Consider the following 23,215-nt stretch of genomic DNA (forward strand, 5'->3'; position numbering starts at 1 on the left):
TGAACTGATAGGAAGCTATTGAAGTCAGTAATAAAAAAAAAACCCAGAATATAAACATATTTCTTTAACTAACACTACTGTATTAAAGTTAAAATATTCTTGGGACACAGGAATATTTATAACATCTACTGTCAGGGTGTTGTGGGTTTGACCCTTGCACTATTTACCATTGGTTGCTTGTAATGTTGGTTATCGAGGAATCGCAGCGTATTCTACTGTTGCTCTCAGTGTCAATTGCTCCGGATAAGAGCATCAGATAAATGGCTAAAAATGTGAAATGTAAATGCTAGGTGCCGTTTTGGGTTCAACGCGGGGGGTCAGAACACCACCGGCGGTCTGCCGCGGTGCTTAAGAAACCGCTCGCTACTCGTTAATCGCCCGATCGCGGTCGGTGAGTAATCGCTGATCCTGACAGTTTGGCGGTGTAAAACCAGAGAGAGCATCACCTCATCGACAAACTGTTCGACACATGATACCAGCGCTGGATCCATTAACCAGAACCTGCTCCGACCAGAAAGCCTTTCACCCCCCCCAACCCCCCTCCCCCCCCTCTGTCCGATTGTGTACCGCTGAATAACAAACCACCACACTTCCCTGACCCCCTGCAGGCGTTGTTTCCTCCCCTCTATGGAAATGGCACCCGCTAAGATTGATGAGGAGAAAACTGAGGATGATTTTTCAGACCCTCCGGCCACCTACTTTCTAAATTGCTCAGGTCTTACTCAGCCTGGCACCTTGTTTCTCTCTCTCTCTCTCTTCTTTTTCTTCTCTCTCTCTCTCTTTTAGAAGGCGGGCACGTCAAATCCATTACTCAATCTGCTCAATGGAGCGAAGCCCATTTACCAGTTGACTCATTTTAGATGGATCATTTACCCTTTCATCCTCTTCTGACAATGCCACTGATGTAACCGGAGCGACTGAGGGTTTTTTTGGGGGAATTTCATGTTCTTTTGCTTTTTTCTTTTACTGTAGGCAGTGTGGAGGAAAGGGGTGGGGGGGTGGGGGGCTGAGAAACCCCATGATGGCCATGCGGAGTCATATGAGCTTCATAAAAGACGATGCTATTGTTCTGTTGTGGTACTAAACACCGCTGAGAAAACAACTACCGTGTTGGGACTAGGGATGCGCCAATCAGGTTTTCTGGGGTCCAATTTCGATTCTCAATTTTTTTTTACAGTGCCATCGGCTGATCATTGATCTGCCCGCCAATCGAAACGATGCGTTTTACTTTCTGCAAACAACGGCGCAGCAGGTAAAAGTGCACCGCGAGTATAAATAGTAACATTGCAATATAGCTGTGTGTTTAATGGATTGTTCTTGGCTGCATGACACAGCAGATCCATGTGTAAATAAATTGTAGGTTTTATCCAAACAGTAATTACATGTTAGTGTGGGCTTCATGGCTGAGGTGTTTACTCAACTTTTGCCACTGGTGGTGCATGAAAAGTTTTTCGTAGCGGCAGCACAGGCGGCTCTGCCTTCTGTCCAATATATTAAACTGGTTCTAAGCTATGATCATAGGCTGTGAAATTCAAAACACAACATCAGAAATGAACTGTTGAATCCAGATGGACGACATGGTACCAACGTTCTGCTGACTGCTGAAAATTGGCTTTTTACAGCATACAGTTCAATTGAAACATTAGGGTTTTTCTTTGATCGGGCAGTTATCAGCCAATTATGAATGTTGGCCGATTGATCGATGCACCTCTAATGGTCAGACACACACACACACACACACACACGTGGTCTAACCTGTCTGTTGCGCTCATCGGTGATCCTCTGAATCTGAATCTTTTTCCTCCCCATGGTTCCGGTGTGGCGGTGGGAGGGGCAGGGGGCGTGGCGGGGTCAGAGGTCACGGCTGTCCTGCTCTGTAGCCGACTAGGCGTTCGGCTCGTCGCTGTCTGTCTTCCTCCTCGAGTCTCTTATCTCTTTCTGTCTGTCTCTCTCTCTCTCTCTCTCTCTCTGTGGGCGCTGACCCTGTCCGGAGCCGCCGGGCCGGGGAGCTGTCTTCACCCCGTAGATTTAAAAAAAAAAGGGAGAAGGAGGAAAGGAAGAGCGGGGTTCGGTGTGCGGCGCCCCCTTCAGATCATGGTCCTGTGCAGGGGGGCAGGTCATCCACTCGCCGGCTGAACTGGGATCCTCTACCCTCCCCTTCACTTCAGCTGGGCAGCTCCTGGAAAACAGAGCGGGGGCATTCGTCAGATTGAGAGAGACACTTTGAAAGGGGGGGAAAGCGGCATTGTTTGTATAATGTGACCCACTTTGGCTACTATAAACATTGTCTTAGCCTTAACCCCCTCCTATACAGTGAGAAAATAAATGATGCAGCAATGGGTTTGAGTTAACCGCCACTGAATCAGAAGCACATTGGGAAACAACTGTGGGGGAGGAGGGGAGTCCAGGGAAGGGGGAACACTTCTCATGAGGTTAGTGTTTCCTGTGAGGATGGGGGCGGGGGGGGGGATTTGTAGCGCTAGCTGCAGAGCGGGAGGCCCTCGGGGGCCCGCGAGCAGGGAGGCTGTGCTGTGTCAGCTTCATTAGAGGCATCACCGCCACATCACTGATCTGCTGGTCGCCCGCGGCAACCGGCTGCCCGGCCCGGCCGGCCTGACACGCCGAATGTGATTCCCCAATCGAAGGCGGAGCAGAGAGGGGCAGAGAGGAGCAACGAACCCACGGATTCTACATATTTTATGTTTCAACTCCATCCTGTTTATGTTAACTCCTTGACAAGATTTAAAGATTTTAGTCGGTGTTAAATAGGCCTATGATGTAGGTCGATAGTGGCGGTATGACTGTCAACTAGGCCATATCACAATATGACCGAAAATTATTCTCCATTCAACTGTATAAAATGTAGTTATATGTGCACTGGGACTGAACAGCAATTTCCCATTCTTTTCCAGCCATTTTGTGCAGTTCCCAAACTATTCAAGAGCTGGACATTTTCCAGACCTGCGTAGGGATCCTGTGACCCGGTAAGACGGCTGGCATCGCCACGCGGCGGGCGTCCGTGGGCGGACCCCTGCCGCCGACGCCCACACACATTTTACTTCAGCATTTTCAGCTCTCAGAGGCTGCTGTGTGTGTGTCCGGTAATAATGTTAACATTACGCCTTATTAGCGAAACTGAAAACTGACCTAATTCCACGCGACACTGAGAAAGATGAAGAGTGTGAAAATGCGTGTCTAATTTCAGTCGCGTATTTAACCAACCATGAAATAAGGGTGGTATACAATATGCTGCAATCCCTGATCAAAACAGAGAATGGATATATTATTGGAGAATGGAGAATGGATATATAAATTGGAATTAAAAAAAAAATTTTTAAAAAAGGGAAAGGCCGAGAGAGAAAGCCCAGAGTATTTACAAAAACGCATGCAAACTCATGAATGAATGAGCAGGCGGCGGCAGCAACCCGGAATGGCAACAGAGGCGAGGACTGTTTTAAGCCCCGTTACTACTATTTGTGGTTCAGCCTTAAAAATAGCGATCTATATATACATACAGACTGCGTACGCACTCACACACACACACACACACACACACACACACACACACACACCCGCATGACAGTGGGAGCCGAGTCATAGCATTAAGAGCTGGAGCATCAGAAAAGCCTTCGAGTACAGACGCCACACCAGCTCTCCCACATTGTTTGCATTCCCCCTACCTGGGAGAGCAGCAGAAGAAGAAGAAGAACGCCCCCTATTTATATTCATTCTACTGAAACAAAGAATGTGCAATAGTTTGCCGTGAGACTGACATTCCTTTTGTGCTGCTGCGGGCACGGACCGCACGCCTGTTTTCAGTAGATGCAATTGGCTTGGCTTTGGCGATGAGTTGCCTATGAATTATGTACTGGCTGTTTGGCTTAGAGGAGGGACGGCGAAGGGAGGGGTGGGGGTGGGGGGTGGGGGGAGTTGGAGAAAGAAGGCGTTATGTGTGTCATAATTGTTTTGTAAAAAGCCTTGATGAAGAACTGGAGGCAGCCTGAGCTCTGTTTTCACATGGAAAATCTACAGTGGGTTTATACGACCTAAGATGCTCTCTGGAAGAAATAAACTGAATGTACGAAATATTTATTCTTCCTGACATCGAGTTGCAGCCACAAAAATCTGCTTCTCCATATCTTCATCTCCTCCTGTGTGACTGGTGCTAGGAATGGGACAATAACCGGTTTTACTATATAAATTGTGGTAAAAAAAACAATGACGGTTATTACACCGCCCCTCATTTTTATTACCGTGACCACCGCAATAACCGGCAGCTTGTTGGGAGGCAGAATAACAACCGCAAAAAGTCACTGTTTTACATAAATATTTGACATATGTGCTACAGTCTCACATTAAAAAAGAGAAATGTCTTGCTATTGACATGATAAATTAGTTTTTAGGTAATTGAAGCATATTACAGTACTGATTTTAAGGTTTTCATCTTATTAATAATTATGGGGATAATATTGTATATCAAGATAATTTTGGCCAAGATGAAGATAATCGTACTATGAAATCTTCATATCAGCACAGGCCTAATTGGTACAGATTTAATAAGGGAAATCAATGAGAATAAAGGCTTTTACCTCAATTCACCTCATCGGTGTACTTCATGAAGTGTCCCTAATATTTTGTACATTCAGTGTAGTTTAATTTAACTTCAAACACACATGGAATACAGAGGCGTTGGTTGGTATATTTTCTTACTAAATAATAACGAGGTGTGTGCCTGTATCCTCTGACACTCTGCAGCCCTCGTTAGCCACCGAGCGAGAGACTCGCTCCAGTTGCGGGGAGGCATCGGTCCGAAGTTCAAAGGCAGCGCACGGAGGGATTTGTCTTTAGGCTGTGGGCTGATCACACATGAAAAGGCTGCTTTATCTGCCCGGGGTGGTCAAGTCTCGACCTTTTACCCTTCATGCTGCTGGAGCTCGCTTCCCATGTCTGATGTCAGGCAGAATCTGTGCTCTCACATGGAGAGCGGAGGGCCTGGAGTGTGTCTGCTGCCTCGCCGAGCGAGCCGCAGCGACAGAGAGGCTCTGGACAATGAACAGATAAACGCTGATAATTGCGATTCTACAGTGGACCTAGATTAGAACCCAGGGGGACGCCTTGAACGCTCGGAGGGTTTATTTCACACGGGGTCAATGGCATGCTCGTTTTTTTTACGTTCTGCGTCAAAAAAAAGAAAAGAAAACATAGATGGATTCAGGGAATACGGGCTGAAACATAGAAATGAGACATAAAAAACATGGAATTCAGAGCTTTTGGGGGGAATGGTGAAAACGTCTGGAGTAATTTGTATCATAGGAGCATAAATAACTTTAAAAACTAAAGAAATGTAGAAGTGGATTGCCAGAATATTATACCCTCCAAGATCAGATTAAACTTTAATGATACCCACGGGGAAACTGGGGTGATTCTGGTTCTAAATTCTATGTTCATCTGACATTTGTGTTTCATGAAGCTCGATGTTGCTTCTTCTTTTGGAGCAAGTTTGTATGAAGGTAGTAAAAGAACAAGCCATTTACGTACTTGCTGCAGATTTCTACGTCATTTCAGTCTGTCTCTGTCGTGTAGCTTGTTTTGATTTGGATGTTTTGGATTGGCTCCAGTGTTCTTGAGAGATGCAATGTCTTGTGTTTGGTTGCCTAGACGATGAGATTAAAAGGGTAAATCTGACAAAAATCCTTTCAAGCACTACCAGCCCGAAAATATCAGCATTCACCATTATCGATAAATGCTTGATACTAAATAAATATTGAAAATTAAACATGCCGTTCACTGACTTTAATCATACATAGCCTATTGATTGAGAAAATAAATAATTTCTATGCAGGCATTTTATATGTAAAAATGCTTAAAAAGGATCCAGGAAATCCGGGAAAAAAAGTGAAACAAAATGAAACGGCTTTCACAGAGCCTTAGAAATGGTAAAAAATACTATCGCTGTACAAATGTGGCAGCTAAGCTTTAGAGAGGGCAGATCAGGTCACAGCCTCCAACAAAGATTAGTCCATAAAAGAACAGTTAGAAAATGTTGCATCGCATCATTATCCCTGACATCTGTTGCTGTGCCTGTTAAGCATTTCAGAGCTTCAATCTCCTGTTCCAGCGATGTGGGTGGAGAGCCACTAGCTGCAAGGGCCATATTATATTTTTAACCTTTATTTATCCAGGGAAAGTTGACATGCGCTTTTCCAGCAACGGATTGCTTCACACTCTTACAGTTTACACACAGTTGCACCTGGGAGCTGCCGACAACAACCGATCAAAAAGTGCCTTGCTCAGGGGCACGTCACCCCGGATTTTCTCAGCCAGTCCGGGATTTGAACTGGTGACCTTCTGATCGCCATCAGCCTCGCTCTCCTCTAGGCCAGCGGTTCTCAACCTGGGGGGGTCGGGACTCCCCAGGGGGTCATGAGATAATTTTGGGAGGGTTGCGAGACGATTTATGGGATAAGAAAAAAAGCATATTTCTACTAGACTTTTTTTCTCTTGTGAAATACTGAATAGTTTTCAGCCTCTAGGCCTCCTTTGATAATGAATCAAATGAAACAACCTGAAAAAGGAAAGTCGTTCTTTGGTTGAACTCACTGCACGTTGCACGAGTAAACATCGCTTCGCTTTAAGGGGTCACGAGCCAAAAAGGTTGAGAACCACCGCTCCAGGCTGCCACCGCCCCCGATATCACCGATACGCTGCCACCGTTTCCCCCGCAGGCCGAATGTGTCACAACCTGCAGCGGAAGGGCGCAGGGGTCGTGACTGAGTCATGACATATAGGAAATAAACCAGTCATACGCCACACAGTGAGACCGGTGTGTTTGTGTCAGAGGGGATTTGTGTCTGCACGTCTATGTCATTCTGTTGGCTTTTAAGAGTGTAGATGTGATGTGAGCAAAGAAGTATGTTGCTATCTGTGTGTGCATACTAAGGACTGATACATGATGTTTAGGTCGGACACCAATTAGTCATAATTAGGGTAGAAAAAGAACAATCTCCGATTCAAAGCCCTTCTGTAGACTAGATTCGCCACCAGAATTGTGGAACATATACTGTACTTTTTGTTTGGATTTTGTTTATTCCTTGTTGTCATTACTGGTGCAGTAAATACCAAAAAACATCTAAAAGTCATTGTGGCAAAATCTTTTTCTATCATTTTTAGAGGTGCATTATCAGTTTGCCCACACGACAAATCTGTCAAATGCCAATATTGGCCGATAACACTGATGTATTGATATATATCGGTCAGGATTTAGCGTGTGCAATCTGTTTATGTGCTTGCATGTGTGTGTGTGTGTCCTCCTGCATGTCCATCCTTTATTGCCCTGGCGTGTAAGTGGCAGCAGAGCAGCCTGGAGCAGAGAGATAACAGTCGGCGGTATAGGGCTAGTGGTGGGGGGGGTGGGGGTGGGTTGAGGTGGGGGGGAGGGGGGGGGTGCGGGAGGCTTCTCGGCTGCTGGAGCCGTGCCAGAGGACTGCTGAGAAATCCATCACTTCTCCCACTCAGCACCAGCATCTGCCAAGGCTGACCGCAGCCAGCTCCACCGCACTATCCATACCAACCCACACTGTGCTTACACGAACAGAGACCGGCCGGGTCCTGTGCGGCTCAATGGGTGGAGCGTGGTACAAACACCGCGGGGGGTCATGGGAGATGGCCGACAAATATCTTGTTTGACAAACACACCGAAAACCACAGACATGATCTACCCAAGACGTCTCCGCTATGCCAAATGCGTGGCTTAAAGCTGCAACTAGGCAACTTCACACGTTGGCAGCTCCGAATGGCAGCGAGCGGTAACCGTTTGAAAAATTCAATACCCAGAAATCCTGTAAGGTGACGTCAGTAAACTGCACAAAGCTCGCTCATGTTTACCGACCCCGCCGGTCTGTGATCAATTTCGCGAAAGGAAACCAAAGGGACGAGAGAAGAAACGATCTAACTTTCTCTGGACTGCTCACCGCTGTTTAGGAGACAGTTTCTGCTCTTAAGTTTCAATTCGTTAATTCCTGTGGGCGAAGAAGCGTCCATACTCGACAGCAGAATTAATTTGGGCAAATAGAGTAAAACTACAGGGTTTCAGTTAGTGGGGATGGGAAGCTCTTCTCTATTGCAGCCTCTCTTTGTGATTTAGGCTGATAAGACAGGCTTATTTCTGCATAAAAGGCTTGCCTAGTGCAGCTTAAATGGGTAGAGCATACCCAGCAAACGTATTGTTTGTTGAATAGACGTCGATGCTAAATCAATGTCAGAGCTAAAAATCTACACACTCATGGTACTTTAAGGCGCTTTGTGTCCAAATAGCAGATGTTATATGTTATGTCATGTTACAACCTTACAAATCAAGTTACCTATTGGCAGTTTAACAATGTCTGCCAAATGGAAAATGCCTTTATCTTTTTTTTTTTGTCCGTGCTATGAAGAGGAGTTGCTAACTCTTTCATGCGTCTGCTTCATGCTGGCTGGCAGACCATGTTGGCAGACGGGGCCAATAACACAGGAGTCACCTAGAGATCTGCAGAGGGCCTCAGGTTTCATGTAGGGCAGCCTGCCTCCATCGAGCTGCCGGTGTCACGGCCTCTGGAGCCGGCTTTCAAAATGACAGATCTGTCCCTCAGTTTGAGGTCTGGGCAGATCAATATTTCAACAATATTCATTGTCTCAATGTTCACCGAAGTCAGAGCGAGGGGGGGAGGAGGGGAGGGGGGGCTCGGCCTGATGTGATGGACGAAACCTGAGATGAAAAATGATGCCGTCAGACGTTCCATAGAAACAGAATTACAACTGGGAATCGAGCGAAATCAAATCAGCGGCAGGTGATTGAGGTTGTGGCGTACATAACAATCACCACCTGAGGTTTCTATGAACCACCTGAAGGGAAAATAGAGCGGAGCTTGAGTCACGCTTCATGCAGAACGCAAACGCGGCAGCCTGCACACGGTCAACATGACATAATTGCAGCTGAAATGACTGGGCGCGTTGACCGCATTAGAGTCGCGCATTAGGTTGTGCAACTTTGAAATTAAAAACAGCGTGGACGACAGTGCAGTTGGCGTAGAGGCGCCTCCGTCGAGGTTCGGCTGAACGAACGAACCGGAACCACCGGCTGATTCTGGTTTGGTTTTATTCTCTTGCTGGGGGGATTTGGACAGCTGAATTTTCATACAGCACCGCAGAAGTACTTCTCAGGCACGCCGTCATCATGAAAGCATGAATGCCAAGGTTCATACGCAGCTCCGAGTGTCGAGCCGCACAGAGAGCATGAGCCGGGCGTCAGAGGAGAAGCAGAGTGATGGGTTTAGTCCCTCATTGGGGCAGAAAGAACCACCAATGGGGGGGGGGCGGCGTCTAACTGGGCCGCTGAATTCCCTCATCTGACCCGGTGAGACTCGGTTTGCGGCCCAACCTTGGGGGTGTTCTGCCAGCACCAGCTGTGGGATATTTACAGCCTGTTGCCTCATGTTCCCGGGCAACCGTTCGTCACGGCTCCCGCCACGCTCTGCCTGGTGACCGACTGTTCCTTCAGTCAAACAGCCTGCGTCTTCGGTTTGTCGACGAAGCCCTACGGCGGACTTTACGGCGGAGGCGTCAGCAGGTGTGGAGAGGGGAGGGTGGGGGGGGGGGATGAGGGGGGGGGGGGGGTGTTTAAACGTTCCAAGAGGAGTGAGGAAGGGTGGAGGAGGAGGAGGAGGAGGAGGAGGAGGGGTTGCTGGCCCTGTATCTGAAGCTCGGCTTGTGACTGTGATTGTGCCTGTGCGTCTACGCTGCCAAGCCTGGCAGTGGAATATGATCTCCCCCCCCTCCTCTTCTTAACCAATCATGGGTGGGTCTTTGGAGAGGTGGTGGGGAGAGGGGAGGGCTGATGCAGTGCAAGGGCAGCACTTCTGAGAGGGTGTGTGTGTGTGTGTGTGTATGTGTGTGTGTGGGGGGGGTGGTGGTGGTGGAATTGGGGGAAGGGATGGGATGGGAGGGGCGGTAAAGAGATCTGTGCCTCTCGGCTCGTGAATCACGCCCCCGCTGCCGGGCTGCTGTCAATACTGCAGTCTACCCAAGCACGTACACACACACACACTCTCCAACAACACATACATAAAAACAAACACACACACATATACACACACACACACACACACACACACACACAGGAACAGAAAAGCACAAGCCCACGCACTTAACACAGGGCAGCCTAACTGTCACAGATCTAATGTGCGCGCTCATAGCCTTCGGCACGAATACAGCACAGAAAGAAAACACTCATGAAACGTCCACACACACACACACACACACACACACACACACACACACACACACACACACACACACACACACACACACAAAGATCTCTATTGTCCACCAGGTCTTTCTTAAACAGAAAGCATGTGGACTGGTTGGCAGTTCCCACAATACTTCACTGTGGTTTGTTGATGACAGGGAGGCTGCATCACCAACGTGGACTATGCGGTTTGACCTGTCAGGTTACATCACTGCCAAAAGGTAACACAGCGAACACTAGCAGACACACCCGTCCCCGAAAAGGTGTGATGACCGGATAATCTGAAGGAACGACAAGGAAAGCCCTCACAAATGTTTTATTTTCTGTGTACCAATTTGCTGGCGCCACGTCGCTTCCCTGCTGGGGTTCAGGGTTTGATTCCCACAGCGGCCACCCATGCTAAAAAAAAAAAATGTATGCATGAGATGCGCTCACAGTGGAGGAATGTAACACAAAACAGAAATGACCAGAGGTAAGGGAAGCAACACAGAGAAAATGCTATTAAAGCGTGAGTATCTCCTTTCATACTGTAGAAACTGGAGTGCCACTGTGTTCAACTCCCTTTGTGTTTACTTTTGGATAATCAGCCATTAACCTCAAGCACCTCAAGCACTCCATTTGAAGATTTTTTTTTTATTTTTTTACAAAAGAAGTTCACAGATACAGAAAGTGTCCATTGGAGTTCAGATTGATTTCCATATAAATGGAGTACTGTTGGTATTTGGAGGTGGCAGGGTGGCCTTGTGCTTTGAGAGGCCGTCCCGTAAACGAAAGGTCACAGGTCTGATCCCTGCGACAGCCGTGTGTCCCGCCCGAGTGTCAGCGAGCAAAAACACTGACTCCTTTAGCTGTTGACTCACTGTAAGTGTCTCCAATTAACAGCGTGAGCAAAGTGGCTCAAATGTAGATGAAGAGTTTTGTTCCAAAATGGGATATTCACCATTTGAAAAAAAAAATAAAAGTGACAGCTAGTCTTATGAAGTGATTGATAGCACAAAATTAAATCAGATTACAGTACTTTTTAAAGGATTGTGGGTTATTTAAGTCCTTGTACATACTTTTATAGATCAGTTTATTTATATTTCAATAATAATAATAATACATAATAATAAACTTTATTAATGTAGCACCTTTCTTAACAAGGTTACAAGGTGCTACACATAAAATGAAAAAATAAAAATAAAATAAAAAGCGAAACAGGAGTAAAGGAGTAAAACAAAGGTAAGAGCAAACAGTACAAGTGTAAATCAAAGGATATTTAAAGATATTAAATGATAAACTTTTTTTTTTTTTTTCCCCAACATGGATATACAGTGCTATGGAATACAACTCTTCAGAAGTGAAACATATTATCAGCTTTCCAAGAAGCTTTACGGACGCTCCTCCTCACTAACAGCATTTCCCATCATCTTAAATCTGCTGCGGTGCAACAACAAAAGGGGAAAGAGAGAGAGAGAGAGAGAGGAAGAAAAATGCCCTCCAGACAAAACACTGATGACATCAATGTGACATTCGAGGATAGAGGGCGTGCTCGCTGGAGTCTGCATGTGTACAAATGTTGGCCATCACCAGTCGAACACGTTCTCATCAATGAGGCCTCACAAAAGAGCCAGACAGGCACAGATCGAGAGAAGTCCGCTGGCACTTAAATATAGCCGTTTATCTCCGCCTGCAATCAGTTTATTTTTACCAGCGCAGGTGAGTGGGAGTTGGAATGCTATTGTTCAGGTACAGTGATACAGGCCTATTTATAATGTTTGTCGTAAACTGTTTTGTGGGTTTCACCCTCATTAACTATGAAATGCGGGTACAACTGTATCGAAAGTATCCAGAAATGATAAACAATCAGCAGAGCGTCAGACGCACAATGACGCTTTCTCTTCTTTTCCACGCTTGGGGAAAGTGCATCGCAATCTTTTCAGCAGATTAGCCCTCGCTAAAGAAAGAGAGAGAGAGAGAGAGAGAGAGAGAGAGAGAGAGAGAGAGAGAGAGAGAGAGAGAGAGAGACACAGTTGAATGAGAAATGTGAAGAATAATATATGAATGTATGTGAAAAGTTCTGTTTTTAATTGGCTAAGGTGATATTTTGCTAGTTTATGTTTCCTCAGAAACACAAGTGACATAAACACAGAAACAATGATAGTCAGTAGACAGTGGAGGCACAGCAGCACGCGCGCACACATACACACACACACACACACACAATAATAAATTATTTTTCTGTTACTTATTATTATTTTTTGTTTATTTATTTATTTATTTTTTTTCTTTGTTATTTAATAATTTAATTGATGATTAATCTCTTGTTACATGCTTTGGCAATATTGTTTGTTTGTGAACTGTCATGCCAATAAAGCACCTTGAATTGAATTGAATTGAGAGAGAGAGAGGGGGGGGGGGGGAGAACAAACCGAGGATGTGGTGACAGTGTATACGTGCGGTCAGCTGGAGGCGTAAGGTTATTCAGCTCAGAGGGAGAGATCTTTTTTAACCCGGCCACATCTAAAAGAGATCAGGCCAGGGCCGCTTTGTTGTCAAGATACCCTTCAGAACAAGTGTTGAGCAGCTGTGTGAAGACCCACCAGTCCTTCCTCTGCGCCTCCGCTGCTCGGGTTTTAAATGAGAAAGGCCACGAGGTAAGCATTCTGCAGTCAATAAACTCGTAAAAAAAAGGGAGTGTGTAATAATATTATAAACACGTTGAGCGATTGACTCGCCTTGAAAAACTCATTTTCTGTCATCATCTCAAAATTAAACGCTGGCTTCCAGTGAGCAGCCAATTGCATTGTGGGACTTGGAAGAGTCCTCTAACCATCTTTCACAGATCGGTAGTTTCAGTGAGCAATGCTTTTCAGTTCTGAGACTTGTTACAGAGGATATAGAGCCAGACAGACCATTTCTTATGTAAAAAAAAATCAAGATAAGGCTGCTATCTCCAGAGCTCCTAAAGAATACCTTTAGGCTACTGAACACAGATAAACATCTTCCTCCCATTTGCCTTCTGTTTGATAATGAATTGGCCTTGCCAAGATGTAGTACACGTGGAGCAGAACACTATAAAACCCACGTATCTTCAGAACATGTTTTTCCCACTGACTCCCATGTATTTTTGAAGTTATACAACACAGATTTAATAGGTGTCAAGGGCCCAAGGATCGTGAAACTCACAAGTCTGCACACAAGCAACCATGTAAACTTTCAATTCAAGTATGAAAAAGAAGAATGGTTGCGATACTATGGAGGAAAACGACAACACAACTGAGAAAAACAACAGCACAACGCATCAACAATCAATCCTCACAAGATCCACCGTCGCTGCACTCCTCCCTCAGCAGATTTCTGAGCCGGGGAAGGCGTCAGCTGCGTGGTGGACGATGGAGAACAGGCCACACAGCAAGTCACCTCGCACTCCTCGCTATCTACCTCGTAAAGTCCTCAGAGGCGCCAGCAGCCCCCCCCCCATCGACAGCTTCCTGGACTGATTAAGAGAGCCACCAAACCTCAACCACCTCAGCCTTTAACATTTCTGAGACCATCTCTTGAATCTTAGCTAAGTGTGAATATTGAAAAATGTTGGCTTTAGCCAGAGCCCAGAGGAGACGCTCCACTCACCAGTGTCACACACACATTTTCTGTTTCTGCAATTATGGTTTTAAGCAAAGACCGACTTCCATGTCAATGCAAGCAAATCACGTAAGAGGAAACACACATACGCCGTGCCTCGATTGGCTGCTCTTACCGTCAAAGATAAAAGATGCCAAAAGGCGCTATGGAACCCGCTCTGACACAAACAGAAAACACCCGGTCTTCTGGATTGAGTCCAGTTAATTTCAAAAAGAGCTCCAAGTAGAGAGTAGTCCAAGATCACAGAAGCATATAGTCCTGAGGAGAGGAGAGGAGAGGAGAGGAGAGGAGAGGGGGTCCAACTCAGCGCAGCACATGTGCCATCTTACCATCGACTGGCAGAAATGACAACTGCTAGGGGAACGCCTCACTCTGGAGACCCCCTCCCCAAATTACCCTTCCCTTTGGACCCCCCTCCTATTCCTCTGCTCCTGCTGCTCCTTGTCACCCCCCCCCACACACACACACACACACACCCCGCACACACACACACATCCACCTCCACCCCCCAGCCTTGACTCAAACCCCTCCCAGGTCACCCTTTGCCCTAATATGCCTTTAACAACTGCCGCCAATTCATCAGTGTCTATGTTGGCAACTGAGGTGCTTGTTGGTTGGTGGTGTGTGTGTGTGTGTGTGTAGAGACAGAGAGTATATAGCTGTGTAGCTGAGTGTGTCAGATCCTCGTTGCGTCCAAACACCCCAACCCGTCCCTCGTGCACATGTGTGTACATTCTCCATTTGGATCATGAGCTGCTGGTAGTGGGATGGCAGCTGCCTACATACCTTTTGTTCCAATGGACCCTTACAGCCCCCCCCCTCACCCACCCTCCCTAAAATCTACACACACACACACACACACACACACACACACACACACCACCACCACACACATATAAACTCGAATGCTCAGCTGTCGGAAGGTTCAACACACCGGTATTGTCCCGCGCTACTCAGCCAAATCTGCGCACTTGATTTCAAATGAGTCCTTTGCTGTCAAACTTCGACGGCTGGATCGCCACATCTCTCCTCCCTGTCAGGTCCAATGAAGGCCGTCAGTGGCACCATTGACGGCTCTGATCTGACGCTACGTCCAAAGCTGTGGAAATCAAAAAAGTTCCCAAATCCAAAACTTGTAGACAATACAGCAGGCGACCGCAGAGGACTGTAAAAGGAGATTGTCGTCTCTGTCCGGTTTTTTCGACAGTGGCTCCGCTTCCCAAGGAGGGAATCTCAGGCTCGGGCCCTTTCCTGACCTTGAAATCTCTGAGGGGGCCCGGGAGGGTGTGGGAAACGGGAGGCCAGGAGTCTGCTGAACAGTCGTGTCATTGAGTTTCCACACAACACAGCGAATGTATGTACGTGGTGAAGGCACGTCTGTGCCCGGAGTCCAACGGGTTAAACGGGGGGCAAAATTCCAAAGGCCAATCTCGTCTCGAAGCAATAACTTATATGGATAAATCTGAAGGGGGGGGAGGGCGGGAAAAGAAACGCTCTGCCTTCGTCTATCGGAGCAGGAAATCTGCCCATGGATGGGAAAATATACAACGCCGCTAAACACAACAAGAACTTATGCCAGAACGCTGAGGACACAATTACTTCCACAACAAACACAAGCGATTGGTAATGGCCTTATCTCGCTGCCCCTTCTCCAGGTTTTTTCCCTGCTTGCCTTCGCTATTTGTCGTTTGTCTGTGTGCGCGGCAGCCTGGGGGCCCTCCATGTTGAACACATTGTGTTGGCCCGAAGCCTAATATGGGGATCTATGCGCCTACCTCCTCTCTTCCTGCGACAAATGTGAGCGTTGCCCAAGACTGTGTGGTGCTGGCTACATGTGGTGGGGATCAGGCATCGAGGAGGAGGAGGAGGAGGAGGAGGAGGAGGAGGAAGAGGAGGGGGAGGGGGGCTGAGGCAGAAACACAGATAGAGGTTATCTATTCTTTCTCATTTGATAGAGCGGTGAGAATGAAGCAGCTCCTGCGCCCAGAGGCAAGAGTATTGATGTTGAAAGGAAACACGAAAGCATATAAGCTATACTGCTCCCAACTGCTTCAGAGCAGCTGAACAATAAACATCCACCGTGGCAGAAAGTCACATGGAACCGTGTTCGCCGAAAAGAGATGTGTGTTTTGTTTTTTTCCACCTGAGTGATGCGGCCGTTGTGTCATCACAAAGAAAAACTCAGAGGTTTTGTTCAACACGAGCTTATTTGGTACTTTGTCTTTGTACCAAATGACTAATAGGTTTGTGAATAAACATGATATGCTTTCAAGTGTTTGACAGTGAATACCCTGATTATGCAAATCTGCCTCCCTCTCGAGGATGGGGTAAATAAAAAAATAAAAAAATAAAAAAAAAAACGACAAAGCTTCTCTCTATAGTGCGGGACCAGTGTAAGCTTTTCCTCTAGTGTGTGACCTACATCACCGAGGAATTCTCCACATTTTTGCCACACTATTCAGACAAACTTTGCTCCATAAAAAACGAAGCTCAAAAAAAGGAGGAACATTTCCAAGAGAAAAGGCACATCAGCCAGCCAGGTTATCTCATTACTCCACATTATTTAACTGCCAACATCCAGAGCAAATCTGAACCCTGAACAAGAGTGTTGTTGAAACCCGTCCAGGCTTTTCATTAATCAACACTTGTGCAGCATAAATTTAATACCTCCAGTGCTGAAACAGTGATACAATGAATGTGTTCCTTTTCACCTAAAAACGAGGCTTACGGTGAATTTGAACCGTTCAGCAGGTTTTGAGTCTTGGGTGATAACAGCTGTCACAAAGCTCCTTTAGTAGTTCAAACCCATTCACAGTCCACTTCCACCCAGTCATTTGCTCTTCATGCTGCACTCTCAAAAGCAAAAAACTATTTTCAACATATATAGTCTAGTTTGGGGCACTCTGGTGAACTCTATCTGCCAAAACATGTTGGCTTTTATGCATCAATAAAGACAATTTTGCAGAACATCCATCAGCCTCCAAGAGAGCTGGATTTACTTTTCCTTTCTGCTTTTTTCCCCAATTCATGCAACTGTTTGTAAGGCGAAGTAACGACAGTTTTGCTTCTCTTGAAACTATGAAATAGTTTGGGGAAGGGCTGAGCAATAATTCAATATTATTGATTATCGTATTTCAGTGGAATCATATTGTGATGATATCGCGATATGATACACAATTCTTGTATCAATTTGCTTGTTATTGATGATAACAAGCAAATTTTATTTAACAACTGACAAAATGAGGTAATATTTTAGTTTTGTTTGACATCACACCTAACATTACCCTGCAGTTCAATGGGATCGATTTCATTATTTATTTATGTTATGTTATATAAAATATCCTTATGATTATCGTGATATTGATTTCAACCATATCGCCCAGCTTTAGTTTGGGGGCAATTTCATTTCACTCCAACATGTTGATAATGTACATAATGACACAATATATTGTGCTATTAAAGCTGCTCTAGGCAATTTCGCATGCTGGCGGCCTTGAGGGGCAACTGTTGGAAAAATTTGAACTTCAATACTCAGAAATCCTGTGAAGTGAGGTCAGTAAACGTCACACAGCTCGCTCATGTTCACCAACCGGCCGGTCTGTGATGCTTTACACCAAAGGAAACCAAAGAGAGAGAGGAAAGCTTTCTCTGCTGCTGTTTAGGAGACAGTTCGGATTTCATGCTTAAGTTTCGATTCGTCACTTCTTGTGGGGAGAGAGCCAACATGAGAATGTAATTTGGGCAAATAGGGCGAATCTATGGTGTCTGAATTAGTGAGGATGGGACGCTCTTCTCTACTTCCCTACTTTGTGATTTATGCTGATAAGACAGCTGGGCTTTTACATGAAGATCTTGTCTAGTGCAGCTTTATCACATGTTAAATGTTTGTTATCCCAGACTAGACCCATGGATGTGTTAAAAATGACTCTGAATCTTTTTAACGAGTTTAAAATCACAGCGCTTTTTTTTTTTAATCAGGTCAAACACTTCAATCCCTTAAAATATGATTTGCTACCATATAATAAAGCCACGAACATAAATATGCTTAATGAAATGAGCTCATAACATTTGCTCAAATGAATGAGGAAGATCTGATGCAACATGACCTGCTTAAAAAAAAGAGTGTGAGACTGCACTTTCCATGGTATGGCCCACATTCTCCAGCGCGGGCCAACAGCGTGCATCTGTGTCTCATCTAGCCTCAGCCTGGCTCTCCTAATCCGGGGAAATTTGGTATCGCCCAGCCCCCGGAGCTGTCACAGCTAAAGGTTAAAGGTCAAGAGTGGCAAGACGAGCCCTAACAGACGCAGCAACCTGTTCCCTTCAACTGTCTGCCTCACTCAGCTGCCACCACAAAGGCTCCAACCCCCCCGCCCCCCCCCCCGAGCACGACTCGCCAAGTCCTCGTCTTGTGCTTTTCCATGCAGTCACCATCTACTGTGACACGACAAAATTTTAGGAACAGTCTCTTTATGTTCAGCTGCACCAGTTTTTTTTTTTTTTGGCTCAATCCGTGTCTTAAATGTCTTAAAATCCCTCTTTAAACTGTCTACACCTCCGCTTTATGAATGATGATTGATTTAGGTGAAATCAATAAAGGGCCATAGATTTCACTTGGATTCAGTCTATTTCATGGGGAAAAAAAACAACTGTTCCAAATGTTTTATACACTCAGTGCTGAAATGATTGATTAATCGATGAGTCGACTGACAGAAAATGAATAGATTATAATTTTTATAATTGGTGATAATGGTTTTAGTCATGCATCGAGTAAAAATACCAAACATTTGCTGGTTACAGCTTCACTAATGCTAATTTCTGCTCTTCTCTTTTTCATAGAATTATTAAATTCATATTTTGGTTTGTTTTTTGGCTGCTGGTCAGAATAAGTAAGCAATTTTAATCACTTTGGGCTCTGGTAACTTGTGATGGGCATTTGTCATTATTTTTGACATTTTCTAGACTAAACGATTAATCAATTAATCGATTGATTAATCAATAATGAAAATAATCATTAGTTGCAGCCCTACACTCAGTGCATGCCTCCCTATATACACACTGTTTAATGTGCTGTTGATTGCAGCAGTAAGCCTCTTCTCTGTCTGTCTGCCTGCCAAACGACTTAAGGGTAACGGGACCTTGCTGTGCTATCTTGATAGTTATAACGCTGCATCCTTGTTGGTATATTACATTTTAATCTATCAAGTAAATTAAACCAATAAATCACTCGACCCCTGTGACTCTCACGCAGGCATGACCAACCGGAGAGATAGCAGACGCTGAGCTAAACAAGACCAAATGTTTTGAATCAAAGGTTTGTCAATGGTATCTTCAAATTGTTTTTTTAATAGAGAAAGAGCTTTTGAAGCAGCTCTTATTTCTTTACCTTGCACTTCTCTCTTGGCTCCGACCCTTGCAATCCATACTATCGGTTGCTTGTTATGCTTGTTATCTAGGAATTGAAGCTTTTTCTACTTTTGCGCTCACTGTAAATTGCTCTGGATGAGAGCGTGAGCTGAATGCCTAAAATGTTAAAATGTAAAAAGCAAAAGGCAGGGTCTCTCTTTCATCTTTTGACAGCTCAATTTTGTTCAAAGTGCTGCTGGAAAAATCGGAACAAACTTTCTATGAGTAAAATTGATTCTTCAGTGATTATCATTTCTCAAGTAGAGCCGTAACTGTGAATATAAACAGCCCACCTCCTGCGCTCCAGTTGTAGTTGAACACTAAAAAAGAGCAGGGCAAAGAAAATGACACTCGTTCATGTTGTCATCATAACTGAAATTTCACTACTTTGAACTCAATAGGTTGAAGTCAATACTGAATTTGACAAATGTTAGATAATTTCACCAAATATGTTCTGCCAGCTGATATTCCATTTCAACATCCTTCAGAAGGCGTAAACGTGTGGATTGGAAGAAGAAGAAGAAGAAGAAGAAGAAGAAGAAGAAGAAGAAGAAGAAGAAGAAGAAGAAGATTGGATGTGTGAGTCTGGTTCTTGACAGCGAACACAAGACCAGCTAAACTGGTGCCAGGAGCATAATATTAGGGATGGGACGATATATCAAAAATTCAGTATATCGCAATATATACTAAATATGAATCGTGGGTCAGACAAATGAATCATGATATCAGCTCCATTTTATTCTGCTGTAGAAATCACAAATGAGACGCTTGACCATCACAATTTCACAAGCTCTCCATCCAAATTACGACATTTTTAATTGTTGTTTACATTCTAGCGCGTCAATGCCATCGCTAGAAAGATTTGTGGCTCATAAACAAACATAATTCTGACTTGAATTCAGAGTTTGTTGTCACTGAACTTTTATTTATTACATCGTATCGTGGTTGTATTGAATCGTGAAACCGATATTGCGTATGGATCGTGAGATAAACACATCGTCCCATCCCTTCAAAATAAAAGTCTTTCTTTACTGAATCAACAAAGACGGACACCCAACTGACACCAAAACAAGGCAAACAAGAAAAACAAGTTGTAGTCCCAATTTTCTCTCTCTTGTAGTAAGTATGGTGGGTATGTGTGTGTGTGTGTGTGTGTGTGTGGGGGGGGGGGGGGGGGGGGGGGGGGGGGAGAACTGTCATGGCGTACAACGCAGGCACGAGGCAGTGTGTTGTGCACAAACAAATCCCCAAAGGCAACGAGGCGTTTGATGTGCAGCGGGGAGGGGAGTGGAGGGGAGGGGAGGGGAGGGGAGGGGAGGGGGGAGGGCCACACGGTCACCCACAGCCCTCCCCCCCATCCTCCACTAGCTCCCTGACATTGACTAACGCGCACACACACACACACGCACGCACACACACACTCGCTTCTCCTCAGAAACAGCTGACGTTTTAACAGGCTTACAACAGCTGACAGGCTACAGGTGGGGCAGAGGGGACCCTTCATAACCCCATCCACCCCCCCCACCCCCCTTTTAGTCCCCTGCTCATAATTCCCCTCAGCCATGCAACCACACACACACACACACACACCTGTTGTGACTCCAGAGGAATTGTCCTCTGTGAAAAGCCTTCCTTCATCGGCAACCACATATCACCCCCCCTACTCACACACACCTAAACACACACACACACACACACACACACACCACCCGTCTCCCTACCTCTGCCATCTCCTCCCCAATGCTTTAAAACAGGGCTTTATGACCGAACAGCATGTGTTTGAGTGGCGGGGGAGTGTGTGTGCCGTGTACGAGTGCGACAACAGATGCTGCCGTAGAGCAGGACTACGGGCTAAAAGCACTAAGCTCCTTTGCTCTGCCTCGCCGGTGTCCTCGCCGTCGGTATTACGCCGAGGGGAAAACCGTGCTGGAAACCGACCGCGGGCTGTCACGTTAATCCATAATCATTTTAACCCACAATGCCCAGGTTTTCACTTCAATCATGGCGGCGTGCCATTATAACGACAGTTTCATAGAGACCATATGATGTGTATCTTATAATCCTCTGCGCACACTTACAGTAAAGTTGAACTTGATGAATCTGCTTCGTCAAAGTCCTGTCTCTCTGTTTTCACTGATTTACCAGTCAAGTTTGGACCCACCTGACTGAATGTTCTCTGTTTTTCATTCTCTTAAAGCCATTTTGATCTAAAGGCTTCTGCTTAAATGCTTGAAATGAGTTTCTTAGACAAATATAAATAGTGAAGTTGATCCTATGTATGAATTTCTTTCCAAAGCCTTTTGCCTTTCCATCAAGGCAAAGAGCGGCTACTTTAAAGAATCTAAAATATAAGATAGTTTTGATTTGTTTAACACTTTTTTTGGTCACTGCATCATTCCATTTGTGTTATTTCATAGTTTTGATGTCTTTACTAATATTCTAAAATGTGGAAAATAGTAAAAAATAAAGACAAATGCATTGTTCAAACTGAAAGGTTTAATAAGCATAAAGAAAGCGATTCACTCAACCACAATTCAGCGAGAGGACTATTTTTTTTATATATTGTCAGAATCTGCTTGTTTGCGTTCATTTATGTGCGTTAAGTGATTTTCAGACTGTTCCTCCATACAATGGCAGTGAATGGAGAGTTCTCCAATTCTCCAGTCTCCTCTACCGGAGCAGCAGATCACAGAATCACTGATTTTGGGGTTTAATCATGGAGGAAGAGACACAACCCAAGATACTACCAGAGTTCAACAGACCTTTAAGGCAACAAACGATTAATCCATGAGAAGTCTTGCAGGATCGATTTGATTCATTGCATTATCACGGGATATCAAAATGTTTCCTCGATGTGTTGGAGGTGCAGAGTTTTGGGCATTAGACACCGCAGAACACAGTGTGACGCTTCCTTTGATGCTCTGTAATAGAGGCGGAAAGGCAACCGCAACGAAGGCCTATTCAGAAGTGTGTATATGCCGTCTCTCGTGCCCACAAAGCACTCGCAGCGAACGCTTTTGTCAGACGCACTCTCCTCCGAAGTGAATTGTGACGGAACACAGCTGGGATATTTAGGACAAGTATCGGTTTGTAAAGGAGTAAAGCTCGAAAAGAAAGAGGATTTGAAAGCGCAGCACTTCTTTGGATTGGATGAGAAAACCACGGGGTGAAAAAAAAAAAAAAAAAACATCTTTGGATTTAGGTTTTCTTGCTGTGTGTGCAAAACAGAGCAAAAAAACTTTGCACAACTTTTCTTGTGCAGACTTTTTAAACCACCTCTGTTTTTTTTCTCTCCTCTCATCACTCACACACACACACACACACACACACACACACACACACACACACACACAGTCTAGTATGATACCACCAAATTGCCACCTACTGTGTCAAAGGAAATGATTAATCAACGTTCATTTACATTTTGATTTGTGGTCCTGCGTAGCTCAATAGGGAGAGCACACAGACATGCTGAACTCATTACATCTTTCTTTTTGCTGGATGTAAAGGTAAACTGGTAGAGCACAGCAATAACACTGCCAGGGTTAGGGGTTCAATTCCCACTCAGGCCATTCATGCTAAGGATGCAAACAGTCATGGTACTGTAAGGTGTTTTGGACCAACGCGTCCATCAAATAGCATTCTAATTCAAATCTCTACGCAGGCCTACAGTAACGCTACGTTCAGACAGCAGGCAAATTGTTTTTGCCCTGCCAAGTGACATCAGAGGCGCCCCAACACTTAGTTCTTTTAAAAGTAGACTTAAAACATTTCTTTTTACTGCTGCTTTTAACTAGGTCTCTTGACTCTTGACACACTAATGTTGGGTTTTTTAGAGCAACTGTTTGCTCCTGTTTTACCTGAATTTCTACGCACTTTGAACCGTCTATGTCCTCTGCATGT

The 23,215-nt window shown here is 45.1% G+C and overlaps 1 protein-coding gene across 1 annotated transcript in view; it reads right to left on the reverse strand.

Moving 5' to 3' along the window:
- Positions 1-23,215, reverse strand: part of mef2d (myocyte enhancer factor 2d) — a 95,273-nt gene that overhangs the window by 57,384 nt on the left and 14,674 nt on the right. The window contains exons 2-3 of the mRNA XM_078286998.1: positions 1,896-2,179; positions 1,756-1,860 (exon numbers count right to left, since the gene is read on the reverse strand). Coding sequence (XP_078143124.1) covers positions 1,756-1,809 — 54 coding nt within the window. The 5' untranslated portion in view covers positions 1,810-1,860; positions 1,896-2,179. The remainder of the gene's footprint in view (positions 1-1,755; positions 1,861-1,895; positions 2,180-23,215) is intronic.

Source organism: Centroberyx gerrardi, chromosome 12 (assembly GCF_048128805.1).
Source record: "Centroberyx gerrardi isolate f3 chromosome 12, fCenGer3.hap1.cur.20231027, whole genome shotgun sequence".
NCBI lineage: Eukaryota > Metazoa > Chordata > Actinopteri > Beryciformes > Berycidae > Centroberyx > Centroberyx gerrardi.